The sequence below is a fragment of the Gallus gallus genome, chromosome Z (assembly GCF_016699485.2).
Source record: "Gallus gallus isolate bGalGal1 chromosome Z, bGalGal1.mat.broiler.GRCg7b, whole genome shotgun sequence".
In the NCBI taxonomy this organism is placed as follows: domain Eukaryota; kingdom Metazoa; phylum Chordata; class Aves; order Galliformes; family Phasianidae; genus Gallus; species Gallus gallus.
Window position 1 is genome coordinate 55103238 of NC_052572.1, and position 15652 is coordinate 55118889.

General features: G+C 43.1%; 1 protein-coding gene across 1 annotated transcript in view; it reads right to left on the reverse strand.

Annotated features, from left to right (window-relative positions):
- NRG1 (neuregulin 1) overlaps window positions 1-6547 on the reverse strand; it is a 467599-nt gene extending 461052 nt beyond the window's left edge. Inside the window, exon 1 of the mRNA XM_040655319.2 lies at window positions 6416-6547. Coding sequence (XP_040511253.2) covers window positions 6416-6527 — 112 coding nt within the window. The 5' untranslated portion in view covers window positions 6528-6547. The remainder of the gene's footprint in view (window positions 1-6415) is intronic.
- Window positions 6548-15652: the final 9105 nt, after the last annotated feature.

A 15652-nucleotide genomic window follows, 5' to 3' on the forward strand; every position in this document is an offset into this window, starting at 1 on the left:
AGAATATGCAGGATTGAATTCTTAAGCACCAACACTAGACAGCGGCTAGTAGTAAAACTCTGCACTTTAAAATAATTCAGGAAAATAAAATCAGTATAAATAGTGATCAAAAATAGTACTGAATATTGTGAATAAATAATGATAAAAAGTAATATTGAGAAATTCGAACTGCCACCTGATTCTGTGAAAATATGTTTGATGACAGATGATGTCACCAGAGGAATGAATCAAAACATATTTGCTACTTGGAGCTGGTATTTTTCCCATGGCTATGTATTTCCCATTGAGCAGTACAATAGAATTAACTGTTCTCCTTCAGCCTCGTATAGTTAATAAACACGAAAGTTGAGAAGAAAGAAGAATGTGGTCAGCACGTATGCGGCCTGTCCCAGCAAGAAAGACTGAATGTTTTAGACAGCTGTACCAAAAACTAATTGAGTCCCTATTCACCTGTTGTGAATCAGATTCCATCCCTCCACCAGGCTACCAAATGCTCTTTCACACAAAGTGCTAAAACATACATGCAGATAACCATTAAAAAATAACAACTGCTCTTGTCTGAAAGCAGACAGATTTTAAACTAATTTTGACTGTTGCTGTGAAAATACTTACTGGCTTGGTGAAAAAAAGATGCAGTACTGTGTATAGACCAGGGCATTCTGAACATTTTCTGGTAGATACTTATTAAACAAGTCAGTAGTAGGAAAACATTTTCAGAACATTATAGAAAATGTATAGGCTAATTTACATTGAAGACTTGAATTTTTTATTTGGGCAATTTAGCTTGGAAATATGCCAGAATCCCAGTGTGTGCAGCAAACAAGACTTACCTTCGTTGAAATCTGACATTTTCTAAAGTTCCTCATGCATCCTTGAAGCTTGCTGTTTCTTCTTTGCAAGTGAGAAAGTCCCTTTGAAACATGGAGGAGTCATATCATCCCAGGAAGGCAATGCTTCCCAAATTTCTTCTGACTCACTTATTTATGATCTCCTGCATAGATATACATGATGTGGAGCTGACAGCTCCTACATTTGCAAGTTTCCCTTTTGTTTCCCCAGAGCTTGCATACATTTTTCAAGATAGCATGTGAAAGTTTTTCTGAGTCATATATTTGCTACTCGGATACTGTTTTGGATGTTGATTTTGGTCAAATTTTGATATGAGCTGCAACAGTTTCTGTCCAATATCTATATCAGGTTAAGAGTTAGCTATGAAGCAGTCATACTTCTTCTCTGCCTTCCAGAACAAACTGGTATATTTAGCTGGCAGTCTCATTAAGAATCTAAAACTTTGTTAAGTCATAACATACTTTATAATCATTGAACATTTATAGGTTCAGTTAAAACTTAGTGAAGACATACATTGTGAAAGCTTAATTAAAATCTTCATTAGTTTGCTCAGACATAAGCTGCTAAATTAAGCACCGAGCTTCAGGGAAGATGCTTGAGACTATTTGTATGTACAGCAACAGATTTTTTTTCTACAGTATACTCTACCTATCAATAAGCTGTTATAAATAATAAAAATATCCATAATAAACTAATATGCCAGTTTAGTGAACTATTTTAACAATGGAACTGTTGGTGTGCATGACTCACTTTTTATTAAGGTAATGACGGTGATGCACTCTATTTAGATATGCATCTCATTGCTGAAGATGATCTTGGCACGGGAACAGCAATATACGTATGCTATTCCAGAATATTACACAATCAGAAAAGACATATCTATCTGCAAGCAAAATGTATGCTCACTACCAAATAAACAATTACAATTACTACCAGAATGCAATGAAAGCACACTACTATTAAGTGTTAGAGTGCAGCTCTCATATATATCAATAGATATACAAACATATATACATGTAAAGGTGGAGAAAGTTTTTCAGGTTGTTGTCTAAAAATAATTTAATCCACATCTCCTAATTTTCTTTCCCATGCAAAAATGTGACTAGTCTCACTTCATATTTAGAAGTATTAAGAATTGCATCTTGCAAAGCAGGTATTCTGATATGATTCATCACTCATACTGTTTTGGAAGAAAACTGTGTTTGCCATTGTTGCTGCTGCTGGCATCAGAAGTGGAACCCTCTGGGCAGTGAGACTGACACATGAGCAAAGCAGAGGCAATCTCTGCTCAACTCCTTCATATGAGCAATTCCAGTCAAAAGAAAACTGAATACGGAAGTGTGTGGTTGCATGTGGAAGGAACAGTCAAGAAAAATTGTTCCTTCTACCACTTAAGTTGAAATACTAGTAAATGAAAGTACATGTCATGTCAGGGGGAAGATGCTCCCTGCCGGCAGTGCAAGGTCCCCAACACAGGGTAGACACTACAGATGCCAGAGACAATATTAAAATTCTCATTTTTTTCAAGGGCATGGGATTGGGCTCAAGGTGAGCACGAGAGGTAAATGGTGCACTCAGAAGGGGAATCTGGCACTTCAAAATTTGCCTTTTGGGATGAGTTTCTCTGTCTTAAAAAAAAAATGGCAGTTGGTTCGAATGTGAGTTGGGGAGGCTAGGAAGGCTGTAAAATCCAGCCCACAGGAGCCAGGTAGAAGCGTTACCATCTAACTTGGCACACAGAGCTAGTGACAGGCAGCTAAACTCCTGCAAGCAAAAGGGTAAAGGAGAAAATGCAGTTCAAATAGCTGTTGGAGCAGCAACACAGAAAAAAATCCTGAAGGGGCCTCCCAGCCAGGCTGCTTGATCAGGATCCAGCCCTTCAGAACTGCACTTATCCCAACAAGAAGTACTCTTCAAGAAAATAATCTGCCCCATTTGTATCATGATGTAAACATGGGATTTATACAGGCATAACTATGAATGTAAAAGATTGACAGAGAAATATATTCAGAATTTACACTTTCAATTCAGCAAAGTATGCAGAGCACACAATCTCTAAATAAGTATTTCCAGATAGTGGAACATCCTTTCTTTTAAAGAGACACATTAATCAATCTTAGATAGCCTCAAACTGATGTTTATAGATAAAACAATTTAAAATGAACTATTGATGGAGTTTATTTTCAGTGGAGCTGGGAAAGGCTACAAATCAAAGTATGAAAGGGAGCAAAGTATTTAAAGTGGATTTCAATTCTGCTCTTTCCTCTTAATTTGAGTCCATCTGTGAAAGTGACTGTGAAATCATGTAGCTATTCAAAGACTGAGCTGACAACATGTTTAAAGTTTAGAATAAGCTTTCTTATTCCTCCCCTCTTCATTTGATTAGAAACATCTGTATGTCAGGAAGAAACATGACACTCTGGCCAGGGCTGCTAACCAAACCTAAGTGATTTAGCACACTTGAGTGCTGGATTTAACCTTGTTGTTATAGAGAAGGCCTGCAACACCCACTAGAATTACATGTGTGCTAGCTGGGGAATAAAGATAAAAACAGACTCCCTGGTGCAGGCAAACATTAAGTCAACTATTTTTACTTCAATCTCCAAGTGCATTTTTAAGTTGCTAAAATTTAGGAACAACCCCTGAAGCAACTACAGGCAGTTAGATCTGATGAATAGACATGAAAAAATTTTCACCTGTTCTGTATATCGTATCCATACATAATAGAAAAAATGAATTTTAACTTCTCACTAAATTAAATGGATTTTAGGCACCATGGTGAGTACATTTAAATAATTTTTGTTAGTACAAAGATATTTTTGCAAACCCAATTAGTACCGACATAGATACAATCAGGCTGTTACTAGGATCAGTGTTAATTTCACTATATGGCTTTGTGACAATCTCAATAAATGAAAAAAAAAAAAAAAAAAAAAAAAAAACAGTCAAAATACCTGTCTGTAGCCAGCATATACAATATACACTGTGTTACTAACTGGTTTATGAAGTTTGGGTTGGACTGAAAGAGTGGTGAGGTATTGGAATAGGCTGCCCAAGGAGGCGAAGGAGTCACCATCCCTGGAAGTGCTCAAGAACAGTCTAGATGTGGTACTGAGGGAACATAGTTCAGTGGACAATGTTAGTGGTGGGTGGACAGTTGGACTAGATGATCTTATAGGTCTTTTCCAACCTTAATGATTCTATGATTCTATAACAGCCATCCATAAAATTAGCATACATGACTGCAAAGCTGAGCCATCAAAACACTCTGAATCCTTAACTTCTTCCTATTTTAGCTGCCGCTCAATGACAGTAAAATATATTGCAAGTGGGGACAGGAGTACTTGTAATAAGACTACGGGGGCTGCATAGCAAGCAAGACTGAACAAGTACACAGCTCTTATACCAGAACCCACCTTCAGCCAAATGTTGACTAGTACTGCCACAGCCCTTCTGCAGAGGTAGCAGGGGAAGCACTTCACAGTCCAGTTGAAATTAAGGTAGAAAGTAAGATGTATTTCATTGTTGCTACATGAGCAACACATAGCCTTCGGTTGAGTGCCCCACATCCCCTCCTATACAGGGTAAAGAAGGCAGATGAAAGCCAAAAGACTATCTCTGTTGACATTTCATCTCATGATCAATAGGCTTCTGTGTTCTTTTTGCATAGACATTGCAAATTTCCTCTCATTAGTCATGTGAACAGTCCAGCATGGAAGGCTCTATGACTATTTGCATGATTGATCATGCCAGCAGAGCACACACAAGCCTAATTACTGAAGGCTCTGTCTTCAAAATGGTGGGGAACATTTATTTCCACGGTGAAATCTGCCTAAAGTCTGTAGAAGCACTTACACAAGCAGAGAAAATGGGAAAGGAAAATTTGTGAATGGGAGGCAATGTCAAGACATTCCTGAATTGTTTCATTTTTAATCTCTCATGGTTTCAGGAGAAGCAACTAAGGCCTAAGTGGGAAAGAAGTAACATTTTCTTTAGAACAGACTCGAGCAAAATGGTGTAGTTTCATCTTAAATAATAAATTGGTCTTCTAGCATAGTAAATGAGCATAAGATGTGGCTTACAAGCGGGGATGCAGCAGCCAATGACACACAAATCCTACTGAAACAAAAAGAAGACTGAGTATGAATTGAGAGGATTCCAGATGTATTAGCTTTTACTCATTCAAACCCAAGATTTTCATGGAATTCCATTTAGACCAGCCTGAATTACTGTGCTATTATTGTGTTATTCATTTTGTAGAAGGAATCTTCACCTCTAGAAAAGTACTTTAATGGCTTCTGCACAGTTAAACAATGGTCCTTGTCCAAGGCTGATCTTCCTGATCATTCAACAGACTTATTATCACAGAGTTGAATTCTTCTCAGTCTTAATCTAGCAATGCCTGTGGTACGCAGTATTGTTTCCCTTTTAAGCAGACAACTTTCTATTAGCTTCCAAAATATAATATAAAATAAAAATTAAAAAAATCTAACAGTGCCATACATCACAGAGTTGCAGAGCTCAGCTGCCACTAAATCCTATGAATATCTAGGAGCGAAGACCTGTGGATAACTGAATGCAGAAGCATGGCTTCTTCACACCTACCCAGGGACACAGGAAATCAGTAAAGAATATATTTAAGATTCAAAACTGAATGTAATTCCAAACATGCAACAGTGCAGTTCACTGTTCATGCAAAAGAAGGTTTATTACAAGAAATGCTACAGAAACAATGAAGAACAGCATGTTTAGTTCCTGTACTCTAACAAGACAAACATTGGCTGAAAGAAAGGAGGATTTGAACTGGAGTGTATAGTTACTACTTTTACATTCAGAGAAGTTTTCACTAAAATAAATGAATTTACTCCTAGGAGTAAGGATGCATTTTCCCCCAGCCATCAGCTTTATCACTAGGTGACATAAGACTAAGAAAATGTAAGAGTAACACGGCTGTTACTCTTCAGCTTCAGCTTCAGCTGAGCTCAAATTCATTTAAGCTAATGCACAGCAAAACCAGACTGTATGTTTTCATTTGCAAAACTGCAGGGTGCCACTTCACACTGCCTGCTGCAAACAAATGCTGAGCAGATACAGTCTCAAAATGCCAACAGAAAAGCCCATCCGGCACTGGGCTGCTATCCCGCACTGTGCTTGTGTCACCCTACGTTCTCGCCGATTACTCTTGGTCTAATGTGCCGGCTGCTTTCTGCGACGACTGAATCGAAAACCCTGCGTGTGGACCCGACAAGGCTCAACCACATACGTTCTTCCGTAGCCCAGCGACAATCCCACTCCCGCACAGCGACTACGTTTCAAGAATGGGGACGGGGAGCCCGCCTTTCCGCGCGCCCTCTGTGCCTTCACAGCCGCCGCGGAGCAGCCGCGCCCGGCGCCGAGCTCAGCACCACGGACAGCGCCCCGCGGGAGCCGCGCAGACCGGCGGGCCGGGACACGCGGGGCCGAAGGGGCAGAAGGGGCGCGGCCGCCTCCCGGGTGCTCACGCACACACGCACACAGACACACACACACACATGCACACGCACACCACGGCGCCGCGGGCACTCACCACATCCCCCGCAGGACGCCCCGCCGCCGCCGCCGCCGCCGCCCGCCGCCCGCGGCGCCGCCGACGCCCCCCGCAGCGCGGTGGCGGTGGCGCCGGGCGGCCGCGGCTCCATGCGGAGGGCAGCGGCGGCGGCTCGCCTGCCCCCGGCCGCCCCGCGGAAGCCGCCGCCGCCGCGCACAGCCGGAGCGGGAGGGCGGGGAGCCGCGGCCGCATGGTGCTGCCCGCCGCCGCCGCCCCGCCCGCCGCCCGCCCCCCGCTCACCGCACCGCCCCCCGCACCCTCGCGGCTGTGCACCCCCCGGCGGCCGGGGCTGTTGGCAGGGAGGCGGGGGCAGTCCCGGAGCCCCCGGCCCACTGAGGCTGTGAGCAGGAATCGCAGCCATTCATTCGGCACTGCTTTTTTTCGACTGCTCCTTTCGTAAACCGAAGTGGATATTGTTCCTGTGGTTTATGGACGTAATGTAGGGATGTAATGTGCTCCCTCGTTGAGATAACATCCTGACAGATTGAAACAACTTGCCAGAGGCATCAGCAAGGGTCTCAGAACTCCAAGCATACGCAGTATACAATAACTCCTGACTCTAAATGGTGTTTAGACTAAGGACACAGGGTAGGCAAACAACAACAAAAGCATAGGCCACAAGATTCCATCTTGAAAAGCTCATTGAAGAACCCAGATTTCAAACCTTTAATTAAAACAACAACAACCCTCTAGTGGTTCACTGATGCTTTCCAGCCTCACAGCAGGGCCAGTTTGACACTTCTGCTGGTTTCAGAGAACCATACAATAACCTGAGTTGGAAGGGATCCTTAGTCCATGGAGTCCAACCCCCAGATCCAAACTGCACCACCCAACTCCAAACCCTGTGTCTGAGAGCAGTGTCCAAACACCCTTTGAACTCCAGCACTGGGGCCATGTCCACAGCCCTTTGCAGCCCGTTCAGTGCCCACGGCCCTCTGGCGCAGGCCCTTTCCCTGACCCCCAGCTGCCCCTCCCCTGACACAGCTCCATGCCGTTCCCTCGGGCCCTGTCACTGTCACACAGAGCAGAGCTCAGCACTGCCCTCCGCTCCCTGTGAGGAGCTGCAGCCGCCATGAGGTCTCCCATCAGCTCCTCTGCTCTGCACTGAGCTCACTAAGAGACCACAGCCACTCCTCATATGTCCTGCCTTTCAGACTCTTGACCATCATCACAGTTCTCCTTTGGAAGCTCTCTAATAGTTTTATGTCCATTTCATACTTTGGTGGCCAGAACTGCATCCAATACCGTGGGCCATATCCAGTCAGTTTGGGAAGGTGCCCAACAGTGGGCCTTCTGGGTCCTCCTTCCATTTGCTGAGCACCTACCAAGAGAAAAAGAAGGAATCTTCCAGTTTCCTGTGCATCTTCTGCTTTTGGTGTACCGCCAAGCACATCTGATTCTGTTACCAGTGTCCATCCCTTCAAAGAACTAAAGATAATCAGAAGAGCTGTCTTTCATCTTTCTGTTCACAAGACGAACAAAAGCACTGCTAGCTGCCTCTCCCACTACATGCCATTCACCTGGCCTCTCCTCACCTCCATGGTCTCTGCTGAATTTGCTCCATGGGGTCAGCATTAGTTTTGAGCTTGACCAGGGAACACAAACTGAATTGACCATTTGCCTGGCCTAAACTCCAGGAGGTTCCCAGCAGCCCATTCCTTCAGCCTTTTGAAGATCCCTTGAGGAGCAGCTCCTTCCTGTATATCCACCACTCACCCCAGCCAGGAAGCATTAGCAGACTTGCTGAAAACGCACTGTCCCAACATTCTGCTCATCAGGAAGGACACTAGGCAGTCTCAGCCTTAATGGTTACTTCAGAGGAAATCACTAGCTACTAATTAACATGGGCTAAAATTTGTGTCACTGATTAAAGCACTTTGAGCTTCACAATGCTGTCCATTTTCCACAAATCTCCTAATCCATGCATCCAGTATCTTTCCCATAGCCCTACCCACTTGTTAGATTTTACCGTACCTAAAAGATCTAAAATACAGTGTTTGTGGACAGCACTGACCAGTGTGTATCTGAACTCAGAATGCAAGAAGTCCCCTCTTGCCTCTTCCTTCAAATGGGCACTTAAGTATTAGGTTCCTGAATGAGCAATGAATAATAAGAAAAAATAATAATTGTTTTATTTTTTGCTGAGATTACTGATTACTTCAATACATACCAAATTTGAGCAGTGCTTAACAAAGAGGTCTGATTTGGAATGAAATCTGTGATTGGAGCTCAGATATTTCTAGACAGCACAGCTTGCTGATAATTTTTGGCTTTCTGAAAACTGACGCTTTGTAAACTTCCTTTTGTGTCACCTAATCTCTCAGAGTGCAAGCAGGCTAGTCTGGCTGATCACAGCTCAACAACTCAAATCCACCCTGGCCACCTGATAAGGCTCTCTCGTTTTCATACCCTGCCTTGTCAAGGTTCCCTTGCCTCATCCTGTCATTTTAAAAAATAAAGTAGTGCTTATTTTTTAGAATATTGGGCAACTTGGAAAGAAGTGTCCTCTTTGTAGAAGATGATGCTTTTATGTTACACGTTTTTGCTTTCACATATATTTACATTTTAAAAATTAAATAAACTACTTATCTCCTTAACAATGTTGTAGGTTTGTTAGTCAATCCAGAGCATAACTAACCTTGCAGGACAATCACCATCCCACTAATCACTATTCTGGATGAGAATCTCCAATTAAGAAAGCACCGAAGTACATGTTTTTGGTTAAACATGCTTCAGCTATTCAACAAAGCTCTGCAACCTATACTTAGACACTTAGACATCTTTGTGAGTGAGGACTTTATTCTGGAGCAAAAAATCAAGTCACCTGCATTTGATCTTGCCAGCATAGTTAATAAAAATACCCAGACAGAATGTCAAAAATATGGCTTTGTTTCCAGTGTGAGTACACTCAATGCCCTCTAGCATACCCATACAGTAAATAGTATGGACTAAAAAAGTAGGAAACTTAGATCTTCCTCTGGCTCATGTGAAATCCTTTCATAGCTTCCCAAAGCAAACATTCATTGCAACTCCAAGGTATTCAGCACAAGTACCTTCTACACAGCTTTTGTGTCAGCTCTGGTGGTACAGCTCAGCAAGTCTTCTCACTGGTTTGTGATGGTGAGCAGACAACAAAAAACAGTTGTTGACAGAACCTCTTTTATCTCAAGGGTTTTAAGAGTAGATGTCAAGACTTCTGCATTGATAAGTAGATCTAGAATAACCCTTATGTGCTCAGAACAAGGTCAGAACTTTACAACACTGTGTATTTCATCTAAGTATGTGCTGGTGACACAGATCAGACAAACTCCAGAAAAACACATGCCAGACTAATTGCCATACTTCCACTTCGAAGTGGCAGGCCTGCTGCATAAACCAATGCTCTTCTTTTATGAGCTGCTCTCTGCAGTTCACTCCAGTCATCACTCAAGTGTGCTGCAGCACCCTCACAAGCTGTGACCCTCTGCTGCTCCCTGCGGATCAACGCTTGGTGGCAGCAGCTCTGGATGGGCAGCAGCAGCAGCCGTGGGAATTTCCACCTCGCAGTACGCTGGGTTTTTAACTCTCATGCATGGCTGCCTAGAGTTTAAGAGGAAAATATGATGATTCCTACAGATCCTCAGTATCAGAAAGACCTTCAGCACCCTTCAGGCTAGGGTTAGCAGTCTAGAAATGAATCTAAGCCCCTAAGATACATTTGCCTCTTTTGGTAACTACCATGTACTCACTGACATCTTCAGCAGCTTATTTGGCTGTCTTTCCTATTTTAATTTGATGGCATTCAAGAGTAGGAATACTTCACACATAAAAAATATGCTGAGGCCTAATTTCAGTAATGTGTGATTAATGGCAGGCACTGTTGAAAGCTGAAATATCTCTGGCAGAAAAAGTACTCTTCTTTCCTTCTTTCTCCCTTCCTTCCTTCCTTTCTCCCTTCCTTCCTTCCTTCCTTCCTTCCTTCCTTCCTTCCTTCCTTCCTTCCTTCCTTCCTTCCTTCCTTCCTTCCTTCCTTCCTTCCTTCCTTCCTTCCTTCCTTCCTTCCTTCCTTCCTTCCTTCCTTCCTTCCTTCCTTCCTTCCTTCCTTCCTTCCTTCCTTCCTTCCTTCCTTCCTTCCTTCCTTCCTTCCTTCCTTCCTTCCTTCCTTCCTTCCTTTCTTCCTTCCTTCCTTCCTTCCTTCCTTCCTTTCTTCCTTTCTTCCTTTCTTCCTTTCTTTCTTTCTTTCTTTTTTCCCAGCAGCATTGAAACCATGAAAGCAAAGAAGAAAAACATCAGTTACCACAGTTATCAAACATGACAAAGGTTAAAAGCAGCATAAAAACAGGATTTTCTTTAAAATACATGAGTAAGTGGTCGGAGTCCATCCAGAGTGCACATACACCATTCCTGCACTGTTTCAGGACAGAACACAAAAGTAAACATATTAGGTTATGCATGCAGGAAAAAAAGAAAGTATTTGGAGGGGAAAAAAAATAGTAAATAAAGGGTAAACATCCTTTTTTTTTTTCACCTAAAGAAAAAATAGTATTTACACAGTGTAACAGGAATTCTGCTCTTGACCTCTTCCACAACAGAATGACAGTAGCAGAGACTGCCATGTTGCAACAGCAGTTATCTGCAAGAAAGCTGAAGGCCTTGCAAGGAGGGACTCTAAATTGCTTTTGTTCATTTTTCTGAAAATGGGGAGATTCTCCATCTGAAACAATTCTTTCCTCCTCTCTCGCCTCTCCTGAGTGCTTATGAGAAATTCAGCATTGCCTCTAAGACTTCATTCTCACAGAACAAAAAAGACAAGCTATTTCAATTTCCTCATCTAAAAAGGGCTGCTCCTCCTTTCTGATAGTTGCTGTAACAGTTTTCCCTGTCTTGACCCAGTGTCAGTCTGACTCTTCAGCAGAGGTACGCGGTACTGCATACGAAATCATACCAGGGACTTGAATAGGAGCTTCTTACTGGAAGAACTTCTGAAGCTCAAAGGCCACATTTGCTTCTCCATCTGCCCAAGTTTACATATTGCTCTTTCCTCTGTTTTGCCAGAAGGGAGGCTGTGTTTCTCACTGCTGTGTTCTCACCCCACATACAGTTGTCTTTATATCCCTACTGCCCTCAAAGTAACCCACTCTTCCCGCATGATATCCTGCTAATCATGTCATAAACCATACCTTTTTGTACCAATGTCAGTGCCAAAAGATACTCAGTAAGGCTTTTCCTATCACAGGGTAGTAGGAACTGTTACCACCTCCAGCAGCCATGGCCTAGCTCCCACTTCACAGACCAATGGATCTACATTCAGAGACTGGGCCCTTGGGCTGTGTGCGCAGGCTGAGGGACACACTCGGACAAACACTGCAGAACACTGGCAGAACACACAGTACACAGACACAGCACCATCCCCTCCTGCCCTGGGGCTAGCAGAGCCAGCAGGCCCTGGTGCAGGCCCACAGATGAGATCCACAGGCCATCATCATGGGCATGCCTGTCACATCAGTGCTGCTGGCACCACATCTACGTGTGCTAGTCCCCGGTAGCTGTTACCCGACAGCGTGAAGTGCATGTTGCATGGAGCAACATAATGCAGAGAGATGGTGAAGCATGAATTTAGTAGGAAAGTGGGACAAGATGAGATGGTCAAGCTCAGCAACTCAGACAAAAGCACCCAAGTTCTTTTGAAACAACATTTTCCTACAATACTTTAGAAGAAACACAACTAGAAGCCTGATCTTCATTGGAACTTTTTCCAAAAGCACCATGTAAAGAAGATGTTTACAGTAACTCAGCATTTCTTCAGTCTTTGTTGTAAAACATAGCAAAGCCAGGTATAAAATAAATGATCTATGCACAGCACAGAAACATAGCTGTGAACTTTTTCAACAGGCAGCATACAGGTGTTCCAAAAACACTAAATTTTTTTTCCCACTCTGAGATTATAACATATTGGCTATGCCAGAGGCAAAGTTAAAATTATGGTATCCATTGGTAACATATCACAGAACCATAGAATCCTTTGAGTTAGAAGGGACCCTTGAAAGCCATCTAGTCCTACTCCCCTGCCCCTGCAGTGAACAGGGACACCTATAGTTGGATCAGGTGCCCAGAGCCCCATCCAGCCTGACTTTAAGTGTCTCAAGGAATGGGGCATTCACCACTTCTGTGGGCAACCTGTGCCAGAGCTTCACCACCCTCATTGTAAAAAAACTTCTTCCTTATACCCAATCTAAATCTCTCCCCCCTCCTCCCCCCCCCCCCCCCCCCCTTTTGTTTGAAACAACTTCCCCTTGTCCTGTCACAACAGACCCTGCTAAAGAGTCTCTTGCCTTACTCCTTATGATGGTGACATATGTATGATGATGATAGAGTAATAACTGATGCTTGCCATAGGAATTAGATTTACTTAATAAGTGGTTTATAGTAGCAATGTAGATTATTGTAATGTTAGAACATGAGATGACCCAGATGAAATGCATATGGCCTTTTATCTCCCTCTGGTGGCTAGACTGCAAACCATTAATGAACTTGCCTCTGAGCTAACAAAGCTGGCTTTCTAATGAGGCAAACTCTCTTTGTACATTCAGAAAAATAAAAGATTAGATCCCAGTGATAACTTTGCCTCAATCATTTTGGAAAGGATTAGCACATGGGAATTTTGACAGCTTGGGACAGGAATATTGGTTTTTTTTATTATTATTTTTGCAGCAGGGAAACAGATATGTGCTCTGTGTTGATAGCTACTGCAAAACAAACACATTGAGGTGAAAAATTTAACTTATGTCCTGTAGACACACATTTCTGTAGGAATTTTCAGTGTTAAAAATGCAGTTTCTAAGCTATCTATTTCACTCTGTTCTTAAAGTCTCATGACACTTTGGAAAAAAACTGCTCTCTAGCTTGCAATAGGGTTGAGGTGGAACAGGTGCAAGACGGAGACTCCTGGCAGTTTCAAGTCTGATAGCTTAAATGTGATACCAGTGGCAAAGCACAACCTTCCAAAGGTGATCTTCATTTATTATAATGGCACTAAAAGAAAATACTGCAATTCCAATTAATTTTGCTAGAGGCAGAAGTCCAGGCACTTCATGAAACAAGAGTAGCAAAAAGACCTTCTTTCACTGGCTGTGAATATCAGAGAACCATAGAATATCTTGAGTTGGAAAGGACCTCAAAGATCATCTAGTACCAACCCACCCTGCCATGTGGCTGCTAGATTAAGCACTGGATCAGGCTGCCCAAGGCCCCATCCAACCTTGGAGGGGGCATTCACAGCCCAACCAGGAGGGGGCATTCACAGCTTCTCTGAGCAACCCATTCAGTTCCTTACCAGCTTCTGAGTGAAAAACTCCTTCCTGACATCCAATCTAAATCTCCCCTCCTTTAGTTTAAAACTATCTCCCCTTGTCCTATAATCTACCTGTTTAAAAAGTTGATTTATTTCCTGTTTATGATATCCCTTTAAATGTTGGAATGTCATAATGATGCCTCCCTGGAGCCTTCTTTTCTCCAGACTGAACAAGCCCAGTTCCCTCAGCCTGTCTTTATAGGAGAGGTTCTCCAGCCCTTTGATCTTCCTCACGAACTTTCTCTGAGCGTTCTCCAAAACCTCCACATCTTCCTTGTGTTGGGGACCCAGACCTGGATGCAGTACTCCATAGGGATTCTCACAAGGGCAAAGGAGAGGGAGGTAACCATCTCCTTCACCTTGCTGGCCACCTCTCTTTTGTTGCAAGACAGGCTACATTTGACCTTTTGGGCTGCAAGTGTATACTGTTGGATCATGTTAAGTTTTTCATCTAGGACCCCCAAATCCTTCTCCACATGGCTGCTCTCAAGCAGTTATTCTCCCTCCTCGTATTCATATCTGGAATTGACCTGAACCAAGCACAACATCTTGTTGAACCTCATTAGGTTTACATCAACCTACTTTTTTATCTTGTCAAAGTCCCTCGGGATGTCATCCCTCCCTTCTGCTATACCAGCTGCACCACGTGCTTGGTGTCATCGGCAAACTAGCTGAGAGGGTGCACTGAATCCCTGTATCTATGTCTCTGTTAAAGAGTATCAGTACCAAGACAGCCCCCTGGGGGACATCACTAGTTGCTGCCTCTGCCTTTACTTCGAGCCATTGACCACAACCATCTGGCTGTGATCATCCAACCTATTACTTACTGAGTATATTCCACCCTTCAAACCCATACCTCTCCAATTTAGAGATAAGGATGTGAGGGACTATGTCAAAGGCCTTGCAGAAGTCCAGGTAGATGACATCAGCTTTCTTTCATTTGTCCACCAATGTTGTCACTCACATGCCATGGAAGGCAACCAGACTGGTCAAATACAACCTGCCCTTGGTGAAGCCCCTGTTGGCTGTCTCAGATCATGCACTCATACCTCATGCACTTCAAAATCTCTTCCAGGAGGATCTATTCCATCAATGAGTCTCACCATTTCATTAATTTAAACTACAGTTAGTCCCCCAGCTTATTTTCCTATGAAGAACAGGGTTGTTTTTTTTACCTTTCACCAGTATCCAGTAGCTGCTCATATACATGCAGTGTTAACGCTGATCTGAACTTGGACAGGATAGATGACTCCTTAAAGAAATCCCTAGAGATATCCAAGCTTAATACTTTGATCCAGAATCAGAGAGGCAGAAAGCAGAAGACTCTTCTAAGAAAAGTGTCTGTTTTCTTCCAGGAGTAGCAGACAAATTTTCTGTGAACAGACAACAGAAAAGGGAGGAATTAAGCTTGGGTTATTGAGAAGCTGAGACCAAACAGAAAGGATGATCGTAGAATCATAGAATCATAGAATGGCCTGGGTTAAAAAGGACCATAATGATAATTGAGTTTCAACCCCATTGCTATGTGCAGGGTTGCCAGCCACTAGAACAGGCTGCCCAGAGTCACATCCAGTCTGGCTTTGAATGCCTCCAGTGATGGGGCATCCACATCCTCCTTGGGCAACCTGTTCCAGTGCGTCACCACTGGATCGGTGAAAAGCTTCCTCTGGGTGAAAAACTTCCTCTGGGTGAAAAACTTCCCAATATCTAACTTAAACTTCCCCTGTCTCAGTTTAAGACCATTCCCCCTTGTCCTATCACTATCCACCCAATCTGTCAAGCTTGCCTTTATTTTCACTATAAAACACTTACAGAAATGAAAAACTAGATCTTTTCTCCTGATCATGGTACCCAAGTGTTTACATTTGGAGAAAATCTGTTCTACT